The sequence below is a fragment of the Meles meles genome, chromosome 7 (genome assembly GCF_922984935.1).
Source record: "Meles meles chromosome 7, mMelMel3.1 paternal haplotype, whole genome shotgun sequence".
NCBI classification, from domain to species: domain Eukaryota; kingdom Metazoa; phylum Chordata; class Mammalia; order Carnivora; family Mustelidae; genus Meles; species Meles meles.
The window spans coordinates 3,188,040-3,212,361 of NC_060072.1; the positions used below are offsets into that span (position 1 = coordinate 3,188,040).

The window sequence follows — 24,322 nt, forward strand, 5'->3', positions numbered from 1 at the left end:
TCTAGAACAGCGCTCTTAAAACCGAGTTTGGTTGCCCCACAGCAGGGCAGTGGACGCTCAGATGGGCGTGGCCCTCCAGGGGGCCCTGGGTGTCAGGGTGCAGACTCTCCTGCCCCCTCTCCTGCCTAGTGTAGCTATGTCCATGCGCGCGAGCTTGTCTCTCTCTACACCCCCTGCTGGGGGATTCTGCCCCCCCCCCCCCCCGTCCTGAGTTGGGGGAGTAGGTGTCTGCCCCCGCGTGACCTCCACCCTGGCCCCCCTGCTGGCTTCACGGGTAGCAAGGGCCATTCTTGCTGACCTCCGCCTGCCTGATGGCTTCTTCCCACGTACAGAGACAGTAACGAAACTTCAATCTGAACCGTCAGGAAACCGTGAGACAAGCCCACCGTCTCCATCCAGGCCTCTGTGTTGCATTGACACACCCTTGGACCTTGAAAACCCAGGGGGCTACTGCCCTGGCAGTGAAGGGGACCCTGCGGTGGCAGCCCCATGACTGGTGTGACCCACAGTCCAGACACAAAGCCCTGGGCTGCCCCCAGGGGCTCAGGGCCCAGCTGACCCGTGACAAGTGCCAAAGGCCACGGGCATGAGGATGCGTGGGCTCCCGGGCGGGCTCATCTGGGCCCCGACTGACAGAGGCAGAGCCATGCACTGGCAGGCCAGGGATGGGCCCAGCACGAGAGCTGGCAGGGCTGGAAACTGCCAGGCCTGGCTTGCTGGGGTTCGGGGGTGCCAGGCGTAGGCGGAAGACGGAGGCCCACTGGCCATGCGGGTGTCCCCCTGCAGCACAGACCCCTGGCCAGTGGCCTTGACGGCCCTTTGCAGAGACATCCCTCGTCTTGAAGCAAACTACTGTCTTTTGTTGAAAACGTGTAGATACTTCTCTATATATTTGTACGGGACTCTGAGAAGGCGGAGAGCCTCTGTATATTTTGTATTTGTCCTGTTGATGCTGGGAGATCCGTGGGACGATCTCGCACTATTTTTTTATACAAGGAAGACTGCACAGTGGTACTTACCCCGGCATGCACTGATGCGACTGGTGGCCCGGTAGATCGGAGTGGGAAGCGCATCGGAGAGAGGCCGTCCTTGAACAGAGGCTCCCACCCCTGCGCTCGGCCAGAACGCAGGACTGTGTGGGCATCACGAGCCACCACCTGAATTCATGGCGCGTGTGTTTCTGGGACGTGTGCCCTCCGCTCCCAGCCGCCCCGACTGTGATGGATCAGAGACAGGGCAGCCTACGACAGGGCGGGACGGGGGGGAGCCCCCCGAGGTTGGTGGTGGAGAAACGCAGGTGCCCCACGGCCATGACTGACACACTGTGACCCAGCTCTGGCCCTTCCCTGGCCGCCCCCACCCCGGACAGCACACGCTCAGCCTGCGGCGCCTCCCTGGCCCCCGTCCCAGTCAGTGTGGTACCGCAGGTGGGGACGTCTCTTGTCCCTCTGCTCCTGTTCCCGGTGGGATCTTACGGTGCTCACGTTCCTGATTTAGATGGAGGTGTGGGGCCTTCCAGGATGTCACATTCCTTCCTGCCAAATTGTCCAGTTCTTTGAGACGCCGAGGATCCCCGGGCGGGCTGGGGCCCCGCCCCCAGAACCCAACCAATTACTTCATGTTGCTTCAAATGGCCAATTGTGCAGAGGGACAAAGCCACAGCCATGGTTACCAAGCTGCTTTTTGGAAGCTCGTCCCACGGTGGGCACTTGGCACGGCGTGGCCGCAGGGGCTGTGGAACGGGGCCCAGGATGACTCAGACACGTCTCCTTGTGTTGCCTTTGTTCTTCCAATCAGGCGCCCAAACGCCCGATTAGCACAGCTGCCTCCACACATGAGAAACGGTCAAACAGGAAGAGAATCAAGTCAAACGCGGAGATTTCTGCGCCGTGTTCTGACGGAAGCGTGAGCACTGTTCACGACCACACCGGGAACAGCAGGTGCGGGGCGGGTCTCAGGCCACACACCTCACACAGGAGTGACACGACACCGCAGGGTCCACACGCGGGATGAATTACAGATGTGCCTTAGCGGGTGAGCGGCGTTTGGAAGGCAGAAGGATGTCTTCGGGGGTTTACCCCACCAGAACTTTTCCTAAGTACAAACAGTGAACACCCCCGAGTCGGACACGGCACCCCCCCCCCCCCCCCCCCCCCCCCCGCCTCGCGTCCTGCCTCTTCCGCAGCTGGGTCCTGCCCCTGGAGCTGCAGTTTTCAGTCTGATCAGAATTGTTACCAAACAACAACTGTCCGTTGTATTAAGACAGGACAAACTGTAAACCTATTTTTGTGACTCAAGACTTTATGAGAGATGAGACACTGGAGATTTTTTTTTAAACAAATGTCTATTTATTAATACTGGAAACACTGGAATCACACCACCAGAGCAGAGTCTGCAGTAAATTAAGATTTGTGAATTTGTGCTCCCGCTGTACTGCTCTTCCCCAGCCCCACTCCCTGAGCCGGCCGGGGACTGTGGACAGGATGTGGGGGACAGGCCCTGGGAGACAGGAACCATACTGGAACTTTCTGCCCATCCCCCTAACGCAGTCGGGATGAGCAGGCCCTGTTTGGGGTTCCTAAGAGCTTTAATAAATCTCTCTCGCCCTGTGTACGGCACCGGCCCTGCGCCCTCCCTCCCTCAGGGTCTGCGAACCTGGGGCAGTAGCGGGGCCTGGCAACTGGGGTGCCCATCTGGGAAACGGGAACAGGGGGACACATGTCCTACTCCTCAGCTCCACCCCCTTCCGCCTGCCCAGGGTCTCCTGAAGGTCGCCGGGGTGGGGGGTGCGGGGGTGGGGTATAGTCCTGGGCCCGCCAGTACAGGGCAGTGAGAGAGGCCCGAGTCTCAGCTCATGAACCTGGCCCCCTGCTGCCCCCTGGCGGACAGCTGGCGCAACGCACAAAGTGGCCTCCCGCACTTGGGTGGTGGCCTCCGGGGCACGCAGAGGGCAGGCTGTGCCCAACAGAGGGAGGGTGGCACCAACCGGCTGGAAGGCTGCCATGGGCCCCACCACAGGGGTGGCCTGGGCGGCCAGAGCGGCCGCTGGGCTGGGAGGACGGGCAGTCTCCCCCCACCCGCCCCCCACCTGCCTGTGAGACTTCCACCTGGCTGTCCTTCTTCCCTCCTGTTCCTGCTGCCGCTGCCCAGGCTCAGCCTTCCCAGCAGGACAAGAGGCCCAGCCACCAGGGCCGCGGGTAGGGAACCCCAGAGGCCCGGGAGGCTCCATGCTGTCCCCTGAGCTGGCGGAACATGGCCGGGGTTTCAGTCCCTGCCTCGATGGCCACCCGGCACAACGTGCAAATGGGGAATGGGGGCAGGTCCGAGCCCCCCGCCTCTCAGGGCCTCCTTTATTGGGCTCAGCTGCCGTGTGGATGGCTGGGAAGTCCGACCCTGGAGACTTGGGGCCCCCTTCCTGCCCCGGAAGCCTCCTGCTGGGCGGGGAGAAGGCACCGAAGAGCAGCTCCCACCGTCACAATGGTGTGAAGGGGAGAGGCTTTGCTCTGGGCACAGCCCCAGCACCCTGACCGTCACTGAGGGCGACTGCGTTCATCCTGCCTCTGGGAGGGGGGCTGGCACCGAGCTCTCAGCCCTGCACAGCAGCCTGGCCTTAAAGCCCCCCCCCCCCAACGGTGCAGCGTACCGGCCCCACACAGTCCCACTAAACAATGGTGGGGCCCATCCCTCCTCGTTCCCTTCACCCCAGGCCGGCAGGCACAGGCTGCCAGGAAGGCTGGTCTCGCCGGCAGGCTGCAGCCGCCACACCAGAGCTGAGGCAGGTGCCAAGCGGGGTCCCAGGCCTGGGCCTCCCTTCCTGGCTGCTCAGGACGGTGGCTGCTCTGCTCCTAAGCACACTGCGTCCTGACGTGCTGGGGACAAACGTCTTAGGCATCCACCCCTCCTTCTGAGCCGCTACACAGGACTTCCTAAATGTAAGCCTCGTCCCTGACTGCCTCCACCCCCCACCCCACAGCCCACCTGGTCGCCCATTCCCTGCCACCTGCCCCTCAGACGCCAGAGGGATTTTCTGCTCAAAAACACCTGCCACCTCCCTCCTCTTCAGAAGGAAGCCCTCCTCCCACTGTAGCGCTCTGGGGCCGAGGTGACCGTCATCCCACTCTGGGCTCCTCCCTTGTGGTCTGGGACCTGCCTCTGTGGGCGGCAGGCGGGGCGGCGGGCGGGGGGAGGCTGCTGGATGGCTGGTACTCAGACCCCAGGCTAGACCTGTCACCACCAGAGGCCCTGAAGGGTGGCAGCTATGGGACAACCTTCCCAGGTGCTCCTAGCAGCACTGTGCCTGGAGAGCTAGGCTACCTCTGGTCTAGAACCTTCTGTCCACAGAAGACAGGAAACCACACTTCTGGCCCCCACAGAAGCCTGGCTCGAAGCACCAAGAATGTGTCGGGTGTGAGGCTAGTGAGAGAAGGGAGCCCCTGCTCTGTCCCTGGTGCCCAGCTCCCACCTTCGGGGCAGGCGAGCTGGAGGCGGGGGCTCAGGGACACCCGGCCCCCACATGCCCCGCAGGCACTGAGAAGAGGACGAGTCAGATCCCAGGCGTGTGCCCACATCCCACCCGCAGGGCCGGCCCGGCAGAGCCCTGACAGGGCACAGAGCCAGTGGGGGTCATGCCGGGACTCCACGGGGGTCAAAACGGCCCCGGGGCCACAGGCTGCCGCGCACAGAGCACAGCAGGCTCTGAACGTCTTCACATCCCTCTGCCAAGCAGCTCCCGGCCTGGCCTGCTGCCTCTCACCACCACACACAAGCGTGCGCGTACCCCCATGCTGTGGGCTGAGCGTTCCCCCAGCGCCGTGGGGAATCCCTAAGTCAGTGTGATGACACCAGGCCTTTGGGAGGCACTGGGCCATCAGGGTGGCCCCAGGGAGACCCCTCGCCCTCCTGGTCACTGGGGCCACAACGCGAAGTCAGCTGTTGGCGAACCACAGGGGAACCTCGGCCAACCGCCGGTCCCCACCGCCGTGAGACATAGACGTCTGTCGTGTGTACGCTGCCCCGCCGCAGGGAACAGACACCGCCTGCCGCTAACCCCCTCCTCGCTGGGCTGAAGGCCCTTGGTCCTCCTGGTTGCCATGTGACTGCAGTCAAGGCCCAGGGCGTTCGGCAGGGGGAGGGACGGCCTCCCCGCAGCTGCAACCCCTCACATGGCTGTGGGGCACCCCTGCGGGCCGGCACTCAGCCCAGATCCCACCGTTATTGGCCCTCCCAGGGGAACCCTCCCAGGAGAAGGAGGGCGAGGCGGAAACGGGGGGAGCAGGGCTCGTGTCACTCGGCCAGAGCTGTGCGCCAGAGGCCCGCCCCCTCAGGAGACCCCATCAGACTCTGTCCCAGACACACGCTTTATTGGGTGGCGTCCCCGCGTCCCTGCAGCCTCTTCGCCGGGCCGCCTGTGTGCTTGCGGGTGGGAGACCTTCCCTGGGGCCCAGAAGCGCAACTCTACACTTGGGGTACTTGGGACCCACCCACTAGACAGAAAGTCCTTCTGGCCAGGGCACCAACTTGGGAGAAGACAGGACAAACCTTTCTGGGGCTTGTCCGGCACTGTGAGGCCAGTCTGGCTAGAACCTGGGCAGCAGGCTCAGCCACGCCCCGCAACAGCTCCCCACTGGGCTCTGCTCCTCCGGGCCTGCTCCCGGGCGCGCAGCAGCCGTTCCGCCTCCTTCAGAGCACAGGACCCAGCCCTGGGCCGTCGCTGGGGCTGTCGCCGGGGCCCTCGATGGCCACTCTGGACTTGCTCTTGCCCTTCTGGAGTATGTAGGCAGATGGCCCTAAGCGCAGGATTTTCCCGCTGCCCAGACACTCCTCCCCTTTATAGAAGACGGCAAACTAGGAAGTAAAGAGGCCTGTGTGAGCTCCGCGGGGCCCGGCGCTGGGAGCCCACCAGCAGCCGGGAGTGTGGGTCTGTGGCTGCTGGGCTGTGGGCGTGGAGGGGGAGGGCAGGCCCAGACAGGGCAGCTGGGCCCTCCCAGCATCAAGCAGGGGCAGGTAGCACTGGTGTGGCTGGGGGGGGGACACCAGGCGTGGGGGGGCCGCAGCTTCCAGCCTCACTGGCTGCATGAGCCACGCACTCACGCCCAGCCCGCAGCTCAGCACCCCACCCTGTAAACAGGGCGCTCCGGCGGGGAGGAAGTGCAGTCTGCCCTTCCAGAGCACGGAGCCCCCTGGCCAGAGCCCTCTCGGCCACGCGGGCCTCGGCCAGGCACACCTGAGCACAGGCTGAAGCCCATCTCGTGCACGAGGGCCCAGCTCCGGCCACACGTGGGAGTGCAGGGAGGCCCAGTCCTGCCTTCCATCTGGGCTCCCCGCCTCCCTGGGCAGCACGGACGCAGGGCCAGGCACACCCCCTCACCTGTCCCGGGGCCAGGGCCCGCACGGCCCGCACGGCTGTCACCCACACGGTGCCGTCTTGGTTGAGGGTCAGCACACAGGGCACTGGGTGAACAAGAGGGGTCTTCGGAGGGGGCCCCGGCCTTTCCGCGTGCGGCCAGCCCCAGGCTTTGCACCCCCAAGGGGTGGAAGGAGCGTCGGCAGCGGGACCACGGCCAGAGCAGCTCAGTGCCACCTGCTTCCTGGCCAGCCACGCGGGCCTCAGCACCTCCCGTCAGGGCTCCCAGGGAAGGGAGGCGAAGGGGGGTTCCGAATACGTCATGCAACCTGAACAGTGGGGGACACTCCCGCCCCAAGTCTAAGGACCGCCCGGATCCTGGGCCCCCTCTGCAGGGCCCCTCCCGCTCAGTCACCTAGCGCCATCTGGTGGCGGAACCGGAAGTGGCACTCCATCATCTTGTCCCGCACCAGGGCTGCCGGCGGCTCCTCCGCGATCCAGTGCACGCGGTTGGTCCGCAGCAGGTCCCTGTACAGGGCCGGGTGGTCTGTCCGGGGGGCCTGTGGGGCGGAACGCGCAGGTCAGGACACAGGAGCCCTCAGTGGAGGGACCCCACCCCAAGCCTGCGCTTCATCAGTAGCGACCCCAACGGCATGCTGACTGCGGACTACAGCCTCCGCCCCACAAATGCGTGGGACCACCCCACGCCGCTGGATCCCATTCTGCACAGGAGGAAACTGAGGCGTAGGAGGGAAAGGGTCTAGTCACAGTCACACCTGACGAGCAGCAAACCACGGTCAGCACCCGCCAGTTCCAGCCTCACGGCCTGCCGCACCTGCCGAGGCAGGGCCCGCCTCGCTGCTGGCTCGTGTCCAAACGGTCACCCCAGGAGCCCATCAAACTCCAGGCAGCAGGGGAAAGAAGGCACAGGGCCAGCTACCTGGGGCTGTACTGAGGCCACCGGACCCAAGCCCCAGGCAGGGATACCCACGTGGGGACAAATGCCAGGTGACGACCCGCCTGGTTTCTCAGAACGCAGCAGAGAGCACTGAAATTTGACATGAAAGCCACTTCACGTGTGACCACAATCCCCGTTCAGGCTGTGATGCCCATGGCTCTTCGAGGAAGGAGATGGCCCAGAATCAGTAGGCAAGGTCTGCGGCCGCTCTGCCCGTGTCTAAGGCTCCTCCAGCTCTGTGCCCGAGCACCCAGCTCTTGTAGGGCAAGGGCTCTCGACCTCGGTACGGCTGAGATGGGAGGCTGGCTCATCTGTTCGGGGTGGGGGCTTTCCTGTAGGATGTCCGGAGCCCCCCTAGGTCTCTACCCATCAGATACCATAGGGACACTCCCGAGTGTCCTGGGGGGGAGCAGGGCAACTCACTCTCTTTGGGAAGCCCTGCTCCAGAGCCTGGGGACCGGGTTCAAGTCACTGCGGCCCACAAACGGCTCTGGCTCCGGCTCGGCCGCTTCCGTGTGTCCAGCAGTGGCTTGCGCAGCCATGGGCCAGCCCTGTCCTAAGCACTAAGGGACCTTCGGCCTCTTGCGTAAAATCAGAAAAATAGGGTCCGTTCACAGCCATTAACGTGCCTGCTAGAGTGGCCGGCATCCGGTAAGACCCTGATGAGTACCTTCCCCAAAGCCCTGCTGGTACCTCGGGGGCCAGTCCCAGGAGGACGCAGAGGGAGGCAGGGATGGTCCATCCGCCACTGTTGCTCTGTAGGACGCCACAGCCCTGCCTGGTCTGCGGCCCAAAACAGACCTCGGTCACCTGTCTAAAAGGCCAGCCCGACTCACCACAAACACGTCGCCCTTGGTGCCGTCCTTCTCCACCACGTACCAGGGCTCCCGTAAGCCGCCTATCTTGGCTCTCTGGCCCAAAGTATACAGGAACCAACCTACGGAAGACGGTTTCTCAGCAGCCGGCACCAGCTCCTTCGTATCACCTGCCTCTGACGGGGCGCAGAGCATGGGGGGAGGGGCAGCAGTCGGGAGGCTCTGGGGGCCACCAAGAGGTAGGCAGTCCAGAGCAGCTGTGTTCACCCACCGCAAGCCTTGGCCTGACCTCGTCTGGGCCGTGTCAGGCTGCACCTTGTGCTCCGCCAGGAGCCATGCCAGCTGCTGGACCACCCAAACCAGGGGCCCCAGGGACCAGTCCTCCAGACTGTGCACAGAAGCCCTAAGCCCCCTCCTGCTGAGCCCCCAGGAGTCCCTCTGGTGGACGAACTGCACGGGGGGCTGAGGCATCAGGGCTGCCCCCACTTGTGTGTACCCCGACCCTGCAACGAACATCACAAGACTGGACGGCTGCCCCCACCGCACCGCCCGGGGAACAGCAACTAACACAGAAGAGACCAGCTGAGGGGATCTCATCCTGCTGGAGACCGGCTGGGAGGGAGCACCCTGCAGGCCTGTCCCCTCCGCCCGTCTCAGGAACGCCCGGGACTTCTCTGCCCGGCTCCCCAGGAGCCCCGGACAGCCAAGTCCAGCTCCCCCAACGGGAAAGAGAAGCCATCTGCCCAAACCGGGTCAGGGGATTCCAAAGAGCCATCATTGAGCCTGTCCATGTCTGAGCACCAGCCCTTGTCTCCCCAAGCAGGTCAGCCACATTCTGGGCCAAGACCTAGCTGGTCTCCAGCCCCCCAAAAGCTTCTCTCTGATGCCCCGGGGGCACAGGCCCACCACCCACCAACCCACTCTGTCCTCCCACCGCGCTGTGAATGCTGGAGCCTGATCCGTCTGCTGCAGCCTCCCCCCACCAGCCCGGGGCAAGTTCACGGTGCCCCTCCCCAAATGTCTGCACCCAACTGCAACACCCCTGCCTTATGGGGACACCCTCTGATCCCGTCCCATCCTTGTCCTAGATCTGGAAGCTCAGTCTGAAGTCGGTCATGCTTTCGTCAGGGTGGACCTCTCTGTGTTCTCATGTTTTCTTCCCCTGCGGTGAGAGGTTAATTTACTTACAGAGACACAACACGGGTCTTCCTGAATTGGAGGGCATCCCTCTTTATTAGCTGCCAGGCCTCACGGAGGCCATGCGCAGCACTGGCCACCACACTCGCTCGAGCCACCCGCGACCCCCGCCGCAGGCCTCTTGGACTCACGCACGGGCGCAGAAGGAATTACAGGCTTCTTGTCTGACTCTCCCAGAGCTGGAACTTGCCCCAGGACTCAGGGAGTTTATGACGAAAGGCAGCCCAAGCTGGTGTCTCACCTTTGTGTGTTCCCAGAACTTTGTTGTCTTCTATAGAAATGAATTTACCAGGCCGGGGCTGTAAGTACTGAAAAACAAGCATGTTGTTACTCACGGATCCAGGCCCAGAGCAGAAACATGCCTCCATTCTTTCGCCTCAAAGAACACTCACCTGAAGAATGAAATTTTCAAAATTTCTTTTACCAACGAAACAGATGCCCATGCTCTGGAACGAAAGGAGAGCCGAGCGTGAGGGGAACGAACAGGCAGGTGTCTGCATGACAACAAGCCAGCGCCGAGACAACAGCGGGCCGCGGGCCTGGCTTTCCTCTGCCAGTACCCGCATATTCCAGTTGTGCCCCGCAAATGGACCTTGAGGGCTTTTAGAGCGTCTCAGCCTCCCACGGTCTGCTTCAGGCCCCCAACCCGGGATCTGGTGAGTAAGCAAGGCCACACCACGCCCACCCCCACAGGAGAGAGAGCCGGAGCTGGGCCAGCCCGTCGGACCACCATCTGCGAGCCGCGGGGAAGCCGAGAGCCGGGGTCAGCTGGGAAGGAGGGCAGCTGGGCCCGAAGCTGGCACGTGCGCCGAGAGTCAGAGGAGGGAGCGGCTCCCTCAAGGTGGTCTCTAGCCCAGAAGACAAGCCGAGGGCGCGCTCCAGCGCCGCTCCCGTCACACAGCTCTCTGACCGGCTCTCTGCTTGTGTCTCTCGGAGATGTGGCCCCCCAGCTCCCACCACAGAACCACACCCAGAACCAAACCACTGAACAGAGGGACAGATGACGGGTGGCTGCATGCGTGAAAAGACGTCTTCCTTGGGGACAAGGACTGGCTGATAAAAAAGGTCATGCTCATTCCCAGGAAGATACAAGGGCAGCAGCAGCCTCAGCTAAAGGTGACCCAATCCCTGACATGGCCCGACCACACCGAGCACACTGGGACCGTCCTGTAGCACCAGACCCCCGCCACGCTGGCCGCACCGTAGTTCCAATGCCCAGGCTCTTCTTGCCCTCAGGGCCTTTGCACACCCTCTTCCCACTATTGGGGCTATTCTCCCCCAGCCGTCTTTGGGACACTAAATCCTATTCATCCTGAGGCCTTACATTCGTTAAATAAAATGTTAACTCCCCAGAGCCCGTCTCTGGCTCTAGCCCAATCCAGTTAGAGCCCACTGGTGCCTCCTACACATTTTCCAGTTCTGCCGCGGTATGTTTCGTGTCTCTCTCCCCCTCCTGCGAGCTCCATGAAGGCAGGAGTGAGGAACCCACGTGCTCTCACCCTATCCTCAGGGGCCATCAGCACAGCGCCCAGGACAGGAAGGCCCTCGACAAGGAGAGGCTAGACTGTGTGAAAAAGGCAGATTTGCTCGCAGACAGCGACAGAGCCCTGGCTGGGGCATCTCAGGGCCCGGTCCTTTAGCCCTGCCCTCCCCCAGCAGGCGGGGCCAAGGGCACCCCAACAAGCTGGCCAGGCCGCTGTTTACGCCGCTCACTCCAGAGGGGGGCCGAGGAGGAGGCAGAGGGAGAAATCGTGTCTGAGCAGCTCCTGGAAAGTCAACAGCGTGTCCTACTGCACACGTGACCCGGGCTCTGTCTTGACGTTGGCTCCTGGGGAGGAAACGCCCAGACGGGGCCCCGCTTCTCCGCAGACCGTGGCCACGAGCACACCCCCCTCGGTCCTACCTCCTTCTTCTTTAGCACGTGATGGAGTCTATTCTCAGCAGCTATTTTCTTGACAAAATCTTTCGTTAGCCCCCCCAGAGGGAAGAGGGTTCTCCTCAGGGCATCTTGGGAAACCTGGCTGAGAAAGAAGGTCTGGTCTTTAAAGCTGTCAGCTGCTTGAAGAAGTTTAACCGCTGCCAAGAGTAAAGAACAAAACACGGTGCGGGAATGAACATAACGGGCCTTGGCCGCGAGTCTCGTCCTATTCGCTCCTCCCCGCGCTGTCGAGGCAGAAAGCAGTACTCAAAGGCAGGCCACCGGGAAAGACAGACAATCCCGCGCTTCAGGGGAGACGAGTTCTCACCCCGAGTTTAGGCGCCGTTAAGAACAAGTCTACGTGATCAGGAAGTTTAATCCCGTTCCCGCCCGGGTCACGGTACTCTACAGACCCAACTCGGCACAGACCCGCTCTAAAGAGGTGACGTGAAAACGAGCCCAAGATACACGCAGCCGAGCACGAGAAAGCTGGACGAGGGACCCCTGGAGAACCCCGGGCCGGGGGCTCAGCCGCTCCCCACGCCCCCCGCCTTCCCGGTCCGGGGTTTCCATGGAAAGTGGGTTTCGTTCAGAGCCGCGCGGGCATCTGTGCGCTGCTTCTCCAGGGCCTCCCCCCTGCTCGTGTCCCCTGCAGAGAGCCGCTGCTGGCCCTGAGGCCTCAGGGCACAGGCTGACTGACCTTGGCCCCGGGACACTGGGTCAGAGAAGGAGGCCCAGCTCCACCGCTGGGCCACATCACACCTGCCAGCGGCCGCGATTACAAGCACCAAGCTCCCAACGTCAAGTTCAGTGAGCCGCGGGAAACGGCATGTGGGCTTTCAGTGCCGGAGCTCCTTCCGACACTCCTCGGATGCAGCGCGAGGAGAGGCCGCCGCACGCACCCTCACGGCATGCTCCGTGTGCGCTGGGGCCCGTACGACGCACGTGTGCCTGTCAGCTCGCACAGTCACGTGGGGAACACGGGCTCTGGGGACGGAACGTTCTCCACCCGTGACCTCAAATGTGAGTCTCACTTTAACCACAGGAGGGCCCATGACTCCCATTTTACAGACGAGGAAACTGAGGCTGAGATCGTCGGAGAGGTGCGACAGAACAGTGCACCTTAGCGTCCAACAGTGCCTTAGTCCCAGCCCACCCCTTCCTGCACGCGGCGCAACACGGCCGCCGGAGGAATGGAAAACAGCCAGTCATCGGGGAGGCAGGCTCTGCCCAAGGCCACTTTTTGTTTCAAAAGGAAGACCGGTCAGCAGAGCACACGGGGGCCTCAGGACACTGGGAGCAATGGGCATCTCCTCACAGCTCCGAGTCAGCATAAAACAGACCCAAAATCTGGGGCGCCTGGGGGGCTCAGTGGGTTAAGTGTCTGCCTCCGGCTCGGGTCATGATGCCAGCATCCTGGGGTCGAGCGCCACATCAGGCTCCTTGCTCAGCGGGGAGCCCGCCTCTCCCTCTCCTCCCACTGTGCTCTCTCTGTCACACGCTCCCTCAAACAAATAAAATCGTAATAAGTAAATAAACAAATAAATAAGACAGGCGCAAAATCTTTTTTTTTTTTTTTTTTTAAAGGAGACCGGCAATCTTAAACCATAGAAGGGACACGGTCCGGGGTTTCAGTCGCACACCCTCACAGCTTGTCCACGGGCAGGCCGGCGCCGCGCCCCCTCCACACGGGTGAGGCCTAACCAGGCGCCAGGCGGGAGCCCAGGAGCGCCGACGAGCCCAGGCAGGCTCTGTGCTGCCCGTGTGCGCTGCCCCGTGCGCGCTGCCCAGGGACGAGGTCCAGGTCTCCAGAGCAACTAAGTAAGAATTAGAGGAAAAGCTGCCGTGTGACTAGAGCGCGCGCTGAGAACGAAGACAGCGCGACATCACGGCCACGACTCCACGTTAAATCGCTCAGGAGCGCCCGTCAGCGTGACCGGAGGAGCTTCCGAGGGCCCATGGCCTCACATAAAGGTCCAGACAGCTCCGGAGCGCAAACCGGTTTCTAGGAGGTGAGCAAGTGCGTCTACTCCGTGTGGAAATAAATCCTTTAGCCACTCAGGACCCTTCAATCCGTATTTACTTGGTGACTTCTGCTGTGGAGCTCCCACATGGCAGGGCTCTGCTTTCTTCCCGACACGGAGGGGCTTCCCAGGACAGGGGTGCCGGGGGCTGTGAGATGCAGCCCTCAGAAGCAACTGGAAGGGAGGCCGAGGGAACCTGCCCTCTCTCCCCACGTCTGTACCTGAGGCCCTGGCGGCAGGCGTGCGGCTAAGGGCCCAGAACCCCGCAGGCAGCAGAGGGGGACCGTCCCCCAAAGCAAGCGCTGCCCTTGTCTGCGTTCAAGTCGGAAGGTGATCTGAGTCCCCTCTGCGTGAAGAAGGGGCTGGGTTCAAAACCAGGCCAGCCGAGCACCCGCCAGCATGCTTGGGGCTCTGCAACACAGCAGACGGCCACATGGCCGGGGTGGCCCTCTGACCAGGCTCAGTGACACGGAGGACAGAGCTCGACTGGGGCCTGGCGTAGCAGAAAGAGCACAACTATGGAGCTGGGCCGAACGGGGCTGAGCTCCAGCTCGACGGCCACACACGGCCCGGTCAAATGACTCCATGCCTCAGTTTCCTCACCTGTGAAGTGGGACGAGCACTTCCACCTCCGCTCTCAGAGGGGCCAAGCCGAGCGCGCGCCCGTCACAGCTGCGCTTGGAGAAGGGGCAGGTGCGGTGAGGCAGGCGCTCGGCGGGCCAACCCTCCGGCGATCCCACAACAACGGAAACTCCTTGCTCAGACGTGGCTCTGAGCTCCCTCCACAATGACGCGAATTCCTCTCTCCTACACACAGATGTACGCCAGGACAAGCCAGCAGCAGCCCTGCTGGCAGCTGGGATTTTTCTAGACAGGTGACACTCGGCTCCCTCTAATGCCGACACACGGCTCCATCCCCATCGTCTCTGCACACGCGCTCTCCAGCAGGCCCCAGCGTCAGGCCCCCGCGCCTGGGTCCCGCGGAAGTGCGCACACCCCGGTCTCGAGCCCTCAAGAGCTCATGGTAAGCGCCGCGGCCTGTGAACTCCGACCATGAACAAGTATTTCCTCAAACACCCTGGGAACCTTCCTGTCACTGGCGGAGTGTAAGGGCTGGGTCAGAAATCCCAGAAGCAGGTTCCAAGCAGGCTCCGTGGGGAGGCGGCCTCCGGACGTTTACTCTGCAACGCCGCGGGCTAGCGCAGGCCACACCGGGACGCGGCGGGCGGCTCCTGCGACACCCCGCCGCCACGCTCCACTAGCTCCCCCTGCGCACCCACCCCTGCGGTCTGACCCCGCGCCTTCACTTACCATTCCTGACTTCAAACCGGTTTCTGAAAAGCCCTTCTGGCCTCCTAATGTGCTTCTGCTGAAAGACTTCCTCGTCTTCCAGTGAGGTCCTGGCGTAGTGGCCCGTGGCGACTGCGTCTGCTCCTGTGAGGTTTTTCAAAACCCGAGATCAAACTCCAGACTCGCATGTGTGGCCGGGCCGCCTCGGGCCCCGGGAGCTCCCGGAAACCTGCAGACACCAAGCCCTGCGCGGACGGTCTGCACCGAGGGCCCAGCTCCCTCCCAAACATGGAGATCCAGGCAAGGAGGCCCCCCAACACGCCAACATTCTCATCCACAGTGGCCTTGAACTCTCCATTTACAAGGCTACAACCTTGCTACAAGGGTTCACTGCAGCTTTCTGAGACTTTCAAAAGTCTGTACCTATCCACTCATTCACTCTAGCTTAAGGAAAGAGATACCCACACCAAGATTTAAGGATAAAAATTTCATTTCAGTGTCTCCTATACTAAGGAAAATTGAAACCACCAAAATGTTCGGAGAATAGGAAGTTAAAATGCCACTGCCATGAGAGAACGGCATCACGTTCATGGAATTTTTCACAATGCTCAATAGGGGGAAATACATAATACTACAATCCCACTTTTTAAAAAAATGTTATTTATTTGAGAGAGAGAAAGAGACAGCACGAGAGGGGAGAAGGTCAGAGGGAGAAGCAGACTCCCCATGGAGCTGGGAGCCCGATGTGGGACTCGATCCCGGGACTCCAAGACCATGACCTGAGCCGAAGGCAGTCGCTTAACCAACTGAGCTACCCAGGTGTCCCCTGCTTTTTTTCAATGCACAAAGATTAAGAAAAAGAGGAGAAGGCCCAGTCCTTTGATTCCGGGAAGAGAACTGATAGACGACATCTCCCTATTTTCACTCTGCTGTCATGAACTTGAACTCTGAACTTCTGGTGATACACACACATTATTTCCACCGCAGTGAAGGACCATCCAGCATATTCCATCGCTTCCCTCCCCGCCACGCAAAAAACCAAAAGAATCTACTAGAGCACAGATTAGTTCACAACCTTTCCCTGGGCGAACACTTCAGATACTCCATGTGGCAAGAGACTCATTCCAGGAAGGGGCAGCAACCCGAGCCCGTGCCTTGCCAGCTAGACGAGCTCAGTGTAAGACCAGAGAGACAACGAGCATTAGCTGCTGAGGGCACCTGGCGGGCTCAGTCCGAGGAGCGTGCAGGTGCTGATCTTGGGGTCATGAGTTCAAGCCCCATGCTGATGTAGAGACTTACTTTAAAAAAAAAAAAAAAAAAGGTTTTACCCATTAAAAAACGACACGAAAGGGAAGTTCTAGTCATACTGGTCTGACATGGGCTACAGCTGAAACAGCACACGGCGCCTCGGCTCAGGAGCGGGCTCTCCAGTTTGCCAAACGTACTCCCTACCCTAAGGCAGATTCTCACCAGTAGAAGAACCGTTGTATATGAACTACCAGAAAAAGCGCATTTGGGAACCTGTTATGATACCCTGATTGCTTTTCAGAGAGGAAAAAAAACCCTCCTTAAATCTATTTCCCCAAACAACGACCACTTACGCTGCCAAGCGTCGAGTCCCTCTGGGAGAGACCCCAAGATCTCAGAGTCCGGGTTTCACGGACTGGCACTCCGTGCCGCGCTGCTCACGCAGGGAATTCAGACACGCAAGCACGCCCCACAGAAACTCCTTCTGAAGCGTCCCCAACAGACGGCCGCCTCGGGCTGGCTCCCTGAGAGGCTAAGACGACAGGGTGCCCGTCTCGCCACAGGGAGGTGTCACCCCTCCCACAGAGCTGGCTGCACACCTCCCAAGTGCGGTCCCTCCACACAGCCAGGCCCTGCCCTGCGTGGCGCACACAGAAAAGGAGGCCACTCACCAGGCACGGCCACTATGACCCCATGGTAATCACCCGGCTCATCCGAGGTCCTGTCTCCTAACACACTCAAAACCAAAGTCACTGCATAAGCCATGAACCTGTCGCTCCCTTCCTGAATAAACAGGAGCCAAGTGTAAGCCCCCCAGATGTGGCCCACGAGGGCAGAGCAGGGCCGATGCCTTTCCTTCCTGACACCCCCAACCACCAGGTAATGCCAGACTGCAGGCAGCGGGAGGCCCAGATCTGCTCCCCACCTCGGACAAGAGGGAAGATTGACCCTAGTTAGCCAACTTGGAATATGATCTCTACCAAGGTTCAGTTTTGGCATCAGTCATTCAAATGCATCCAGAATTCTGGGGCCTTTGTCTTGCAGGCATCACTGTGGCCTGTACCCAGTGTGTGTCCCCCTCCCCCCACCTCAGCGGCAGGGCCCTTGTGCGCCGGTTCTGCAGGACTAGAGTGAGCCCGCTTCTGTCACTGCGGCGCAGCTGATGGGCAGAGCAGCCAGCAGTCCTGGAACGCTACTGGACCGCTGGGACAGGACGGTCACAATAACGTCTGGGCACGTGGCCAGACGCAGCAAAGAGCCGCACGGGACAGAAGACACGGAAAAGCCAGAATCGGAAATTTCTGCAAGGGCAGGGCAGGGCACAGGAGCGAGCATGTGGGCTTTAAGGCAGCAGAGGCTACGGGCAGCCCCAGCAAGCAAGGCAGCGCCAGGGAGCCCCACAAAGGCACAGGGATGCCCCAGCAGGCAGACGGAGAGGAGAAAGGAGAACTATGGAGACAGACAAAATCTGCAGGCAGCTGTGAGCAGGGAGCAGGGCCTCGATGGGCTTTGAGAACAGATGACCAGGGGCACCGGGGTGCCTCAGTCAGTGAGGCATCCGCTCAGGTCCTGATCTGCAGGTCCTGGGATCGAGCCCCACTCCCAGCTCCTTACTTAGCCGGGAGCCTGCTTCTCCCTCTCCCTCTGCCCCTCATCCCTGCTCATGCTCTGTCTCTCTCTCAAACAGAATCTAAAAAAAAAAGAACAGACCACTAAAATGTGGTTTCAAATCCAGGAGGGAAAGAAAGGCCCAGAAACCAAGCTGCCCAGGGCAGCAGAATAAAGTCTCAGCAGGAGTGGCGAAAAGGACGCCCAGAAAGACACCGAAGCCGACTTTCCGGAGCCCCAAGGAGGGCTGGTGACACTCCCACGGACTGTGACCCTGCCTGCAACTGGGGCTGCTCTGAGCGAAGCTGGACCCGCAGGCAAGCTCTGGCAGCCCCGCTTCTGGCTCTCTGCCTGCGACCTGTTTTGGGCGGGACGCTCAGAAGTTGGTGCTCCTCACCTAGAGCACTGCCCCCACACCTGAGAGGTCCATGATGAGGACACACTTCTTCCTCCCCGAGACCCTGTCATTTGCATATTGCCAGAAAGTTCTTTCTTACTCAGGAAGATAACAGAATATTATCGTTTCCACTGCTTCCTTTCCTTCTGAGGATGAAACTGTTTACCGGGATTTGGCTCCTGAATCTCTCTGAAAACCTTACAATTTTAAAGAGATTAAATGGAAAGAGTAAAACGACTTACCGAGATTATCCACAGCATAATGGAAAAAACAACTGAATTTGATGTGCTTGTTGCAGACTATGTCAGGATTAGGAGTCCTTCCTTTTTCATATTCACTTAAAAAGTCACTGGAATAGAAAAAAACGATTTTCATTTCTAAGTGCGAAACATTCCTCAAAAAAATAAATCTATTGGGGCGCCTGGGTGGCTCAGTGAGTTGAGTGTCCGGCTCTGGATTTTGGCTCAGGTCACGATCTTGGGGTTGTAGGGCTAAGCCTCTGATTGGGCTCCGCACTTGGCACAGGGTCTACTTGAGATTCTCGCTCTCTCCCTCTGCCCACCCCCAACCCTCTTGAGCTCATGTTCTCTCTCTCTCAAATAAATAAATAAAATCTTTAAAAATGATTAGGTTGAATTACTTGCTTAAGTTAGCTTCTCCGTGTCTTACCAAAGCTACAATTTTCGGTAAATCAGGAGAGCTTCAGTGGACAGCCATTTGCGTAAAGCCAGCTGCACTTTCCATCTGAATCTATGATAACAGACAAAGCCGGACAGAAAGCCAGGTATCACCTGCCACTCCGGCCCGGCAGCCACTCCGTCTCCCCAGAGGCTCACAGATTGTGCGGGGCCCCGTGCGGGACGGACTCACTCAACCCTAGCCTCCCCTGACTCCGCCAGCAGAGGACGGCTTGGAGGAAGAACACGCTGGAGTGACAGCAGGAACCCAATGACCCAGAGCCACCATGTGGGGCTCTATGAGCTATTCCACAATCTCGGCCTGGGGACCCAGGTCACTGGGCGAATAAATGTGCCAGCTGAAACTTTTCTACTGTGACTGCTATACTTCTGAGGGCCAGCAATGGCCTGGATGCTTCCAGGACACAGGCAGCCTGGCTGGCCTGACTTCCGCTCTAATGGGCTGGCTGACCAGACATGGGAGGACAGTCCGGCAACAAGTTCATGGTCTCACAGTATCCACTCTAGGAGGATTATGATGCCTGTTCCAGGAGGTTAAAGTGAGTATTAAAGGGTGGGGGGCACCGGCTGTCTCAGCTGGAGGAGCGTGCAACTCTCGATCTTGGGGTCATGGGCTTGAGCTTCGAGCTGGGTGTAGAGGTGACTTCAAAATAAAATCTTGAAAAACGAAAAAAGTTACAGGTGTATCCGGAGTACCTGCGATCCTTTTCCATTGAACCTAAAGCTCTTTGTTGCTCTACCATGGTTACAAATGACAACGCTGACCCAGCGGGCCACATCACGAAGACACCGAGAATCTGCACGGGGTCACAGGTCACGCGTGTATCTTTGACTCCAGCAGGCAATGCCACACGTTCCTACCGCCTTTCAGTCCTCTCAGGAAGGGAGAACACTTGTGTTGCTCCATATTTCAATTTTTTAACTGCTACAAAGTTGTCAAGAGTCTCATTAAACTCTTGCTTTACTCTCCATGTGTCCACAGCCCCAGAATGTTTTCTACATAACAAGTTCTGCAGACTAATGCTCTACCACTGAGCTATACCCCTACATAACAAGTTCTGAATGAATGCTGAAGAGGCTGAAGGTTTGCACCTGCTTCTGAAAATCACGTTAACCATTTCCCAGACGGTTAACGGAAGAGAGGTCAGTGGCGTCAGCAAAAACCATGGAGCACAACCTGTTGGGCGAGGGGACAAAACCCGTCTGCAGCCCAGGAGGGAGGCGGCAAGCGGAAAGAACACCGCACTCTGACCCTTGAAGCCCAAACGGGCCTTGTAACCAAGGAATTCAGAAGAAATCTCGGCGCTAGAGAGTGTTATCAGAGCGGCGAGTGTTCGGGGGCTCCTGGGGGGCTCCGATGGTCAAGCGGCTACCTTAGGCTCAGGTCACGATTTCAGGGTCCTGGGACCGAGCCCCGCATTGGGCTCCCTTTCAGCAGGGAGCCTGCTGCTCCCTCTCCCTCTGCCCCTCCCCACAGCTCGTGCTCACGCTCTCTCTCAAATAACACATTAAAACAAAACAAAACAGAGGGGTGAGCATTCAGAAGGCAAAGATCACTGAGTGCAATTCCAACCACCCACACAGGCAACCAGGACGAAACGGAGGCAGAGGGCAGACTGGCCAGAGCCCGCCCGGTCTCTGTTAAACGTGAGTTCACCTCCAGAAGATCACATTCGCTCCCACGCTTTCCAAACGTAGCAATAAAGGTGAAGCCTGGATTTCTTGCTATCACCTTAAGCCCTGCAGCACCGAAAGGACGCCCCAAAACAGCTTTCCCCACCCACCCGGATTTGATGGCGAAGCTACCCCTGCCCCCTCCTCCTCCCACTCCTACACTCGTCGGTCACCAAGCCCCCCCGGCACCATCTCCCACGTAAGACCGGATGGATCTCCCCACCAGACTGAACGGAAGTGCTTGTCGCAGTGCGGGTTCCAGGGCCATCCCACGGCCCCGTCCAGGCGGACGTTCAACAAGCACCCCGCCAATCCTTCAGCCCGACCTCCGCTGCCAGCGGATCTGCCCCCCAGGGCTGCCGCGGCCAGCCTTTACCCCCAGTCCACACCCCCGTCATTCCCATCCTCTAACAGCGGCTTCTCCCAAGCTCTCTGCCTCCAGTCTTCTCCCATAACTTACCCGACACTTGCCTCCCAGATTGCTCTCTTCACTAATACGAATCACAAGGGCTACGTCTATTGCCTACTAACGTGCCAGGCACAGGGCTGGCAACTTTACAGCTAATTTCATTTAATTCTTACAGTAACCCATGCGGCAACATCCTCATTAAAGGGATTTAAAAAAAGGCTTAGAAAGCGCAGTGAATTACCCAACGCCATGCAGTAAGTGGCAGGATCAAGACTGGACCCAGGGATTTCCTTATGCATGTGCCCACCCTACACCTGTGCACATCGCTGCTGCCCGGGACATCTTCGATGGCCACCCACTGTGCAGAGCCCAGTTGGGCGCCCCATACCCCAGGTCAAGCAGCCTTCCTCCGCCGTGACAAGAGTCCAGCCAGAGTTGTCAATGCTCCCCCCAAAGTGATGGGGATTTTCCTTGTCACCACTGCTCTTGCTATCCTGTCTGGAAAATCTTCTCTACCTCACTGTCATTTTCAAGAGCAGATCAAACCTCACCTCTTCCATGAAGCCCTCCTGACTGCTCCACATGACCCACTTCTCCCTCCTCTGAACGTGCAGCATTTTCATATCGCTGGTACCTCCTACACGCCGCTCACCACTGTCCCCTCTGTTGAAGGGAACGTCCCCCTCCCACCGGCCTGCAAACTCCTGCAGAGCGAGCCACGGCCTGTCCCCCTTTATGTCCCCCACGCAGAGCTGTGCCCAGTTTGGAGCAAGCACTGAAAGATCACCGTTGGCAGCTGTCACATTTTTGAAGATTTTGTGTTTCACGTTTTCATGAGGTACCGGGGAGGGGCGCCTTACCTACTTCTTTTTCCCAGAAGCCTCTTACCGCTGACCTGCACAGGCAGGACCTCAGCCTTAGTTCCCTCACCCAAAGCTAGCAGCAGAAACAACTCAAGGCTCTTGAAGGCATTAGGGAGACTTCTAGCAGGTGGCACATACGGAAACAGGAGGCCGGCTGCTCTCGGACCTGCCATCCACCGTCTCGGGCGCCACCGCCTAACAGCAGTGGCCACGTGCCCCTGGTCCGGCTGCGGATGGCAGTCCTTCCGGCAGAGGCGGTGCAGTGCATCAGGAAGCACTCTGCGTCTCTGGAAAGGACCCACCTGAACACATCATTCCAGTACTCCTTCACGTAGGACACTTGGTGGAAAGGGATGTCCAGGATCCGGCAAACTCTGTAAGCATCTTCACAGTCCCTGTCGGCACTGCACACTCCATGCTCATCCAGCGAGTCCCAGTTCTTCATGAACACCCCCGTCACTTGGTAGCCTGGGGGAGGAAAGGGCCACCAATCAGAGTCCATCATCAACAATCTGAGTGCAAGCCACCCGTCCTTGCCAGCTGGCCGGGACGCCCCTTCCCCCACACTCCCATGACACTTGGTAACGCCTCCGTCATCACAGTGGGCTGCGGGACTGCAACTGTTGGCCTGCGTCGCCCAAGTGAGCGAGGTGATGTATTTTCATCTGTGTCCCCACCCGGTGTCTGCACAACGCCGAGCACGCAGGGAGGCTCAGCAAACGACTGCTGAACGACAAAAGAGCAGAAATTCAACATTTTCCAAAGCAAACAAAAACCACCACTCTGTTACTGAAAAAATAAACTAATTTCAAAGCCTTTTCCCAATGATCATCTAGAACTTAAACTCTAAGTGATCAGACAAGAAAACAATTAAAATCAGGGCTATTTTATTATAAAGGCTGTACTAATTAAACATTTTACCACCTTTTTTTGACTTCTTCTATTTTAACAAAGTACCCAACCAAATACCAGAAAGCCCAGTGTTAGCTTTCAAACATCTTAGTGACCCACTCAGGTGCCTACCCTGTGGGAGAAATGCTGGAGAAAGGTTTCTCGGTGGTTAGGCTCAATGTAATAGAACCCAAGACGTGTGACTAAGTTTGGTGTGCCGCCGAACACCCACCAGACCACCCCCTCCACGGCTCCCTGCAGTTAACCAGGCCCGCCCCTACTGTCTCTCCTACAGCGCACACCACACTCTGCTGGGCTCTTTGTGCCAGTCAGCCCCCTTCTGCCATTCACTGCAGCATGGAGCTCTTAGAGAGCAGGGACTACGTCTCATTCAACCCTCTGTCCCTGCACAGAACCCGGAGCTAACGAGGTGCTCGCAGAAGAGACAACCCCACACACAGCTTTAAAAATCCCCTCTTCTATCACCTTATCCTTCTTCTCAAGGACAAGGACCCACTTAGGGGCCCTGGCACTCCAGAATGGGACCTGAGCCTTTTGGGGGGCACAGGATAGGACGTGCACCTCCCACAAGACTAGGGAAACCCGTGACGCCAAGGAGAGGACCACGCTTTTCCTCCGCTAAGTCCATCAGCATCCCCCACTGAGGAGGAAACCCCAGGGTAGGCCGGAATATGGAGTGGTCATCTGGATCCTGGGGAGAAGGGACAGCCGACCCTCCTGAAGAGTAAAAGGAGTCCCCCTGGTCTGCCCACAGCTAGTCGGCCCCATCTGTCAGAGCACGTCACACACTTCATCAGGGAACCGTCAAGGGCTCTGCATGGCCTGTCCCACATAGTCCAAAGTCTCTCGGCTAACATCGGCCATAATCACTCTTTTCTTTGTCCGTCCAGACCCGGCCAACACTTGCATGCTTCTGACCTTCTGCTGGAGCTGCGGCCTGCCAGGAGCACTGTCCTCACACTTCACGCCCATTCCCTGCTTAGTGAAATGCTACTCGGCCTCCGGGTCTCGCCTTAAACAGCACCACCGCGGGTGAGGCTTTAATTCCCGATCTCAAATTACAGGTGCGCAGCGCCTACACTGTTTTCACAGATCCGCTTATCCGAGAGAGTGAGAGCGCTGCACGTGCATGAGTGGGGGTGGGGGGAGGAAGGGGGAGGGACAGAATCGCCAGCGGACTCACCGACGAGTGTGCAGCCCTCCGCGGGCTCTATCTTACCCCCCTGAGATCTGAGATCGTGACCCCGGCGAGGCTCAACGGACTGAGTGAGCCACCCAGGCGCCCCGGGTGCCTGCATTTCTACTTAATAACCACGACTGTTTTCCGAGCGCCCGCTCTGTGCGGGGCTCCGGGGTGACGCGTGCGCGGGCTCGTGTCAGCTCATCCTCCCAGTGGCCCGGCGACGCGGGGCTTCCCTCCGCCTTTCAGAGAAGGGCGCTGGACTAACCGAGGAGCCTCCCCTCCAGCCCTGCGTTCCGGGAGCTCAGAGCCGAGAGCGCACGCGAGCAGCCCCGTGGAGGCGGCCTCCCGCGGAGAACGCAGCTCAGTCGGCGCCCGACCCGGGCACTGCCCGGCCACTGCAACGGACGCTGGCGCTCCGGCAGCGGCGTGTCGTCCGTTCCGTTCAGGGGACATTTCGGCCGCACGGGCCCCCGAGGGACCAGGACCGTCCCCGGGTCAGCGCAGACCCCGCCGCCGCCGCCCCCCGGGTCAGAGGGCCTCGGGGCCCCCAAGTCGGGGACACCGGCCTCCAGTGCACGGGGAACCGGGCGCGGCCGGAGTCCCCGAGAAGCGGTCGCTCACCTCTCCGCCTCAGCAGCAGCGCGGCCACGGCGCTGTCCACCCCGCCGGACAGGGCGACCACGACGTGCCGCGCCGCCTGCATCAGCTCACCGACAACCTGCCACAAGCTGGGCGACCGCTTCCGCGCCGCGCCGGAAGTCCCGGCCCCGCTCCGGCTTCCGCTC

General features: G+C 59.8%; 2 protein-coding genes across 7 annotated transcripts in view; one reads left to right on the top strand and one right to left on the bottom strand.

The window, feature by feature from the left end:
* Positions 1-2,416, top strand: part of CELSR1 (cadherin EGF LAG seven-pass G-type receptor 1) — a 132,656-nt gene extending 130,240 nt beyond the window's left edge. Inside the window, exon 35 of one of the 2 annotated variants that reach the window (XM_046010584.1) lies at positions 333-2,416. In XM_046010584.1, the coding sequence (XP_045866540.1) occupies positions 333-357 (25 nt within the window). In that variant the 3' untranslated portion in view covers positions 358-2,416. The remainder of the gene's footprint in view (positions 1-332) is intronic. The other variant, XM_046010582.1, reaches the window with a different exon arrangement.
* TRMU (tRNA mitochondrial 2-thiouridylase) lies at positions 2,326-24,290 on the bottom strand. Of its 5 annotated transcripts, XM_046010586.1 has the most exons (11): positions 24,159-24,290; positions 21,745-21,910; positions 18,041-18,147; positions 14,567-14,689; positions 11,217-11,389; positions 9,706-9,759; positions 9,555-9,621; positions 8,138-8,238; positions 6,759-6,903; positions 6,368-6,450; positions 2,326-5,844 (listed from the first exon to the last, which is right to left on the bottom strand). In XM_046010586.1, exons 1-11 carry the CDS (start codon positions 24,238-24,240, stop codon positions 5,680-5,682), a joined length of 1,266 nt encoding a protein of 421 aa, XP_045866542.1. In that variant the 5' UTR covers positions 24,241-24,290; the 3' UTR covers positions 2,326-5,679. The 5 variants fall into 5 exon arrangements, with proteins under 5 accessions (XP_045866542.1, XP_045866545.1, XP_045866544.1 ...); XM_046010589.1 differs by lacking the exon at positions 24,159-24,290 and having other exon boundaries at positions 11,217-11,330; positions 21,745-21,882; XM_046010588.1 differs by lacking the exon at positions 6,368-6,450 and having other exon boundaries at positions 5,693-5,844.
* Positions 24,291-24,322: the final 32 nt, after the last annotated feature.

Bases quoted from the DNA above. Each gene is read 5' to 3' on its own strand.
- TRMU (XM_046010585.1), bottom strand. From the start codon at position 24,240: ATGCAGGCGGCGCGGCACGTCGTGGTCGCCCTGTCCGGCGGGGTGGAC. The intron at 21,911-24,158 runs GTGAGCGACCGC...TTCCTCCCCCAG, and splicing joins GCTGCTGCTGAGGCGGAGAG to GCTACCAAGTGACGGGGGTG. The intron at 8,239-9,554 runs GTGAGACACCAG...CGTCTTCCGTAG, and splicing joins AGTTCTGGGAACACACAAAG to GTTGGTTCCTGTATACTTTG.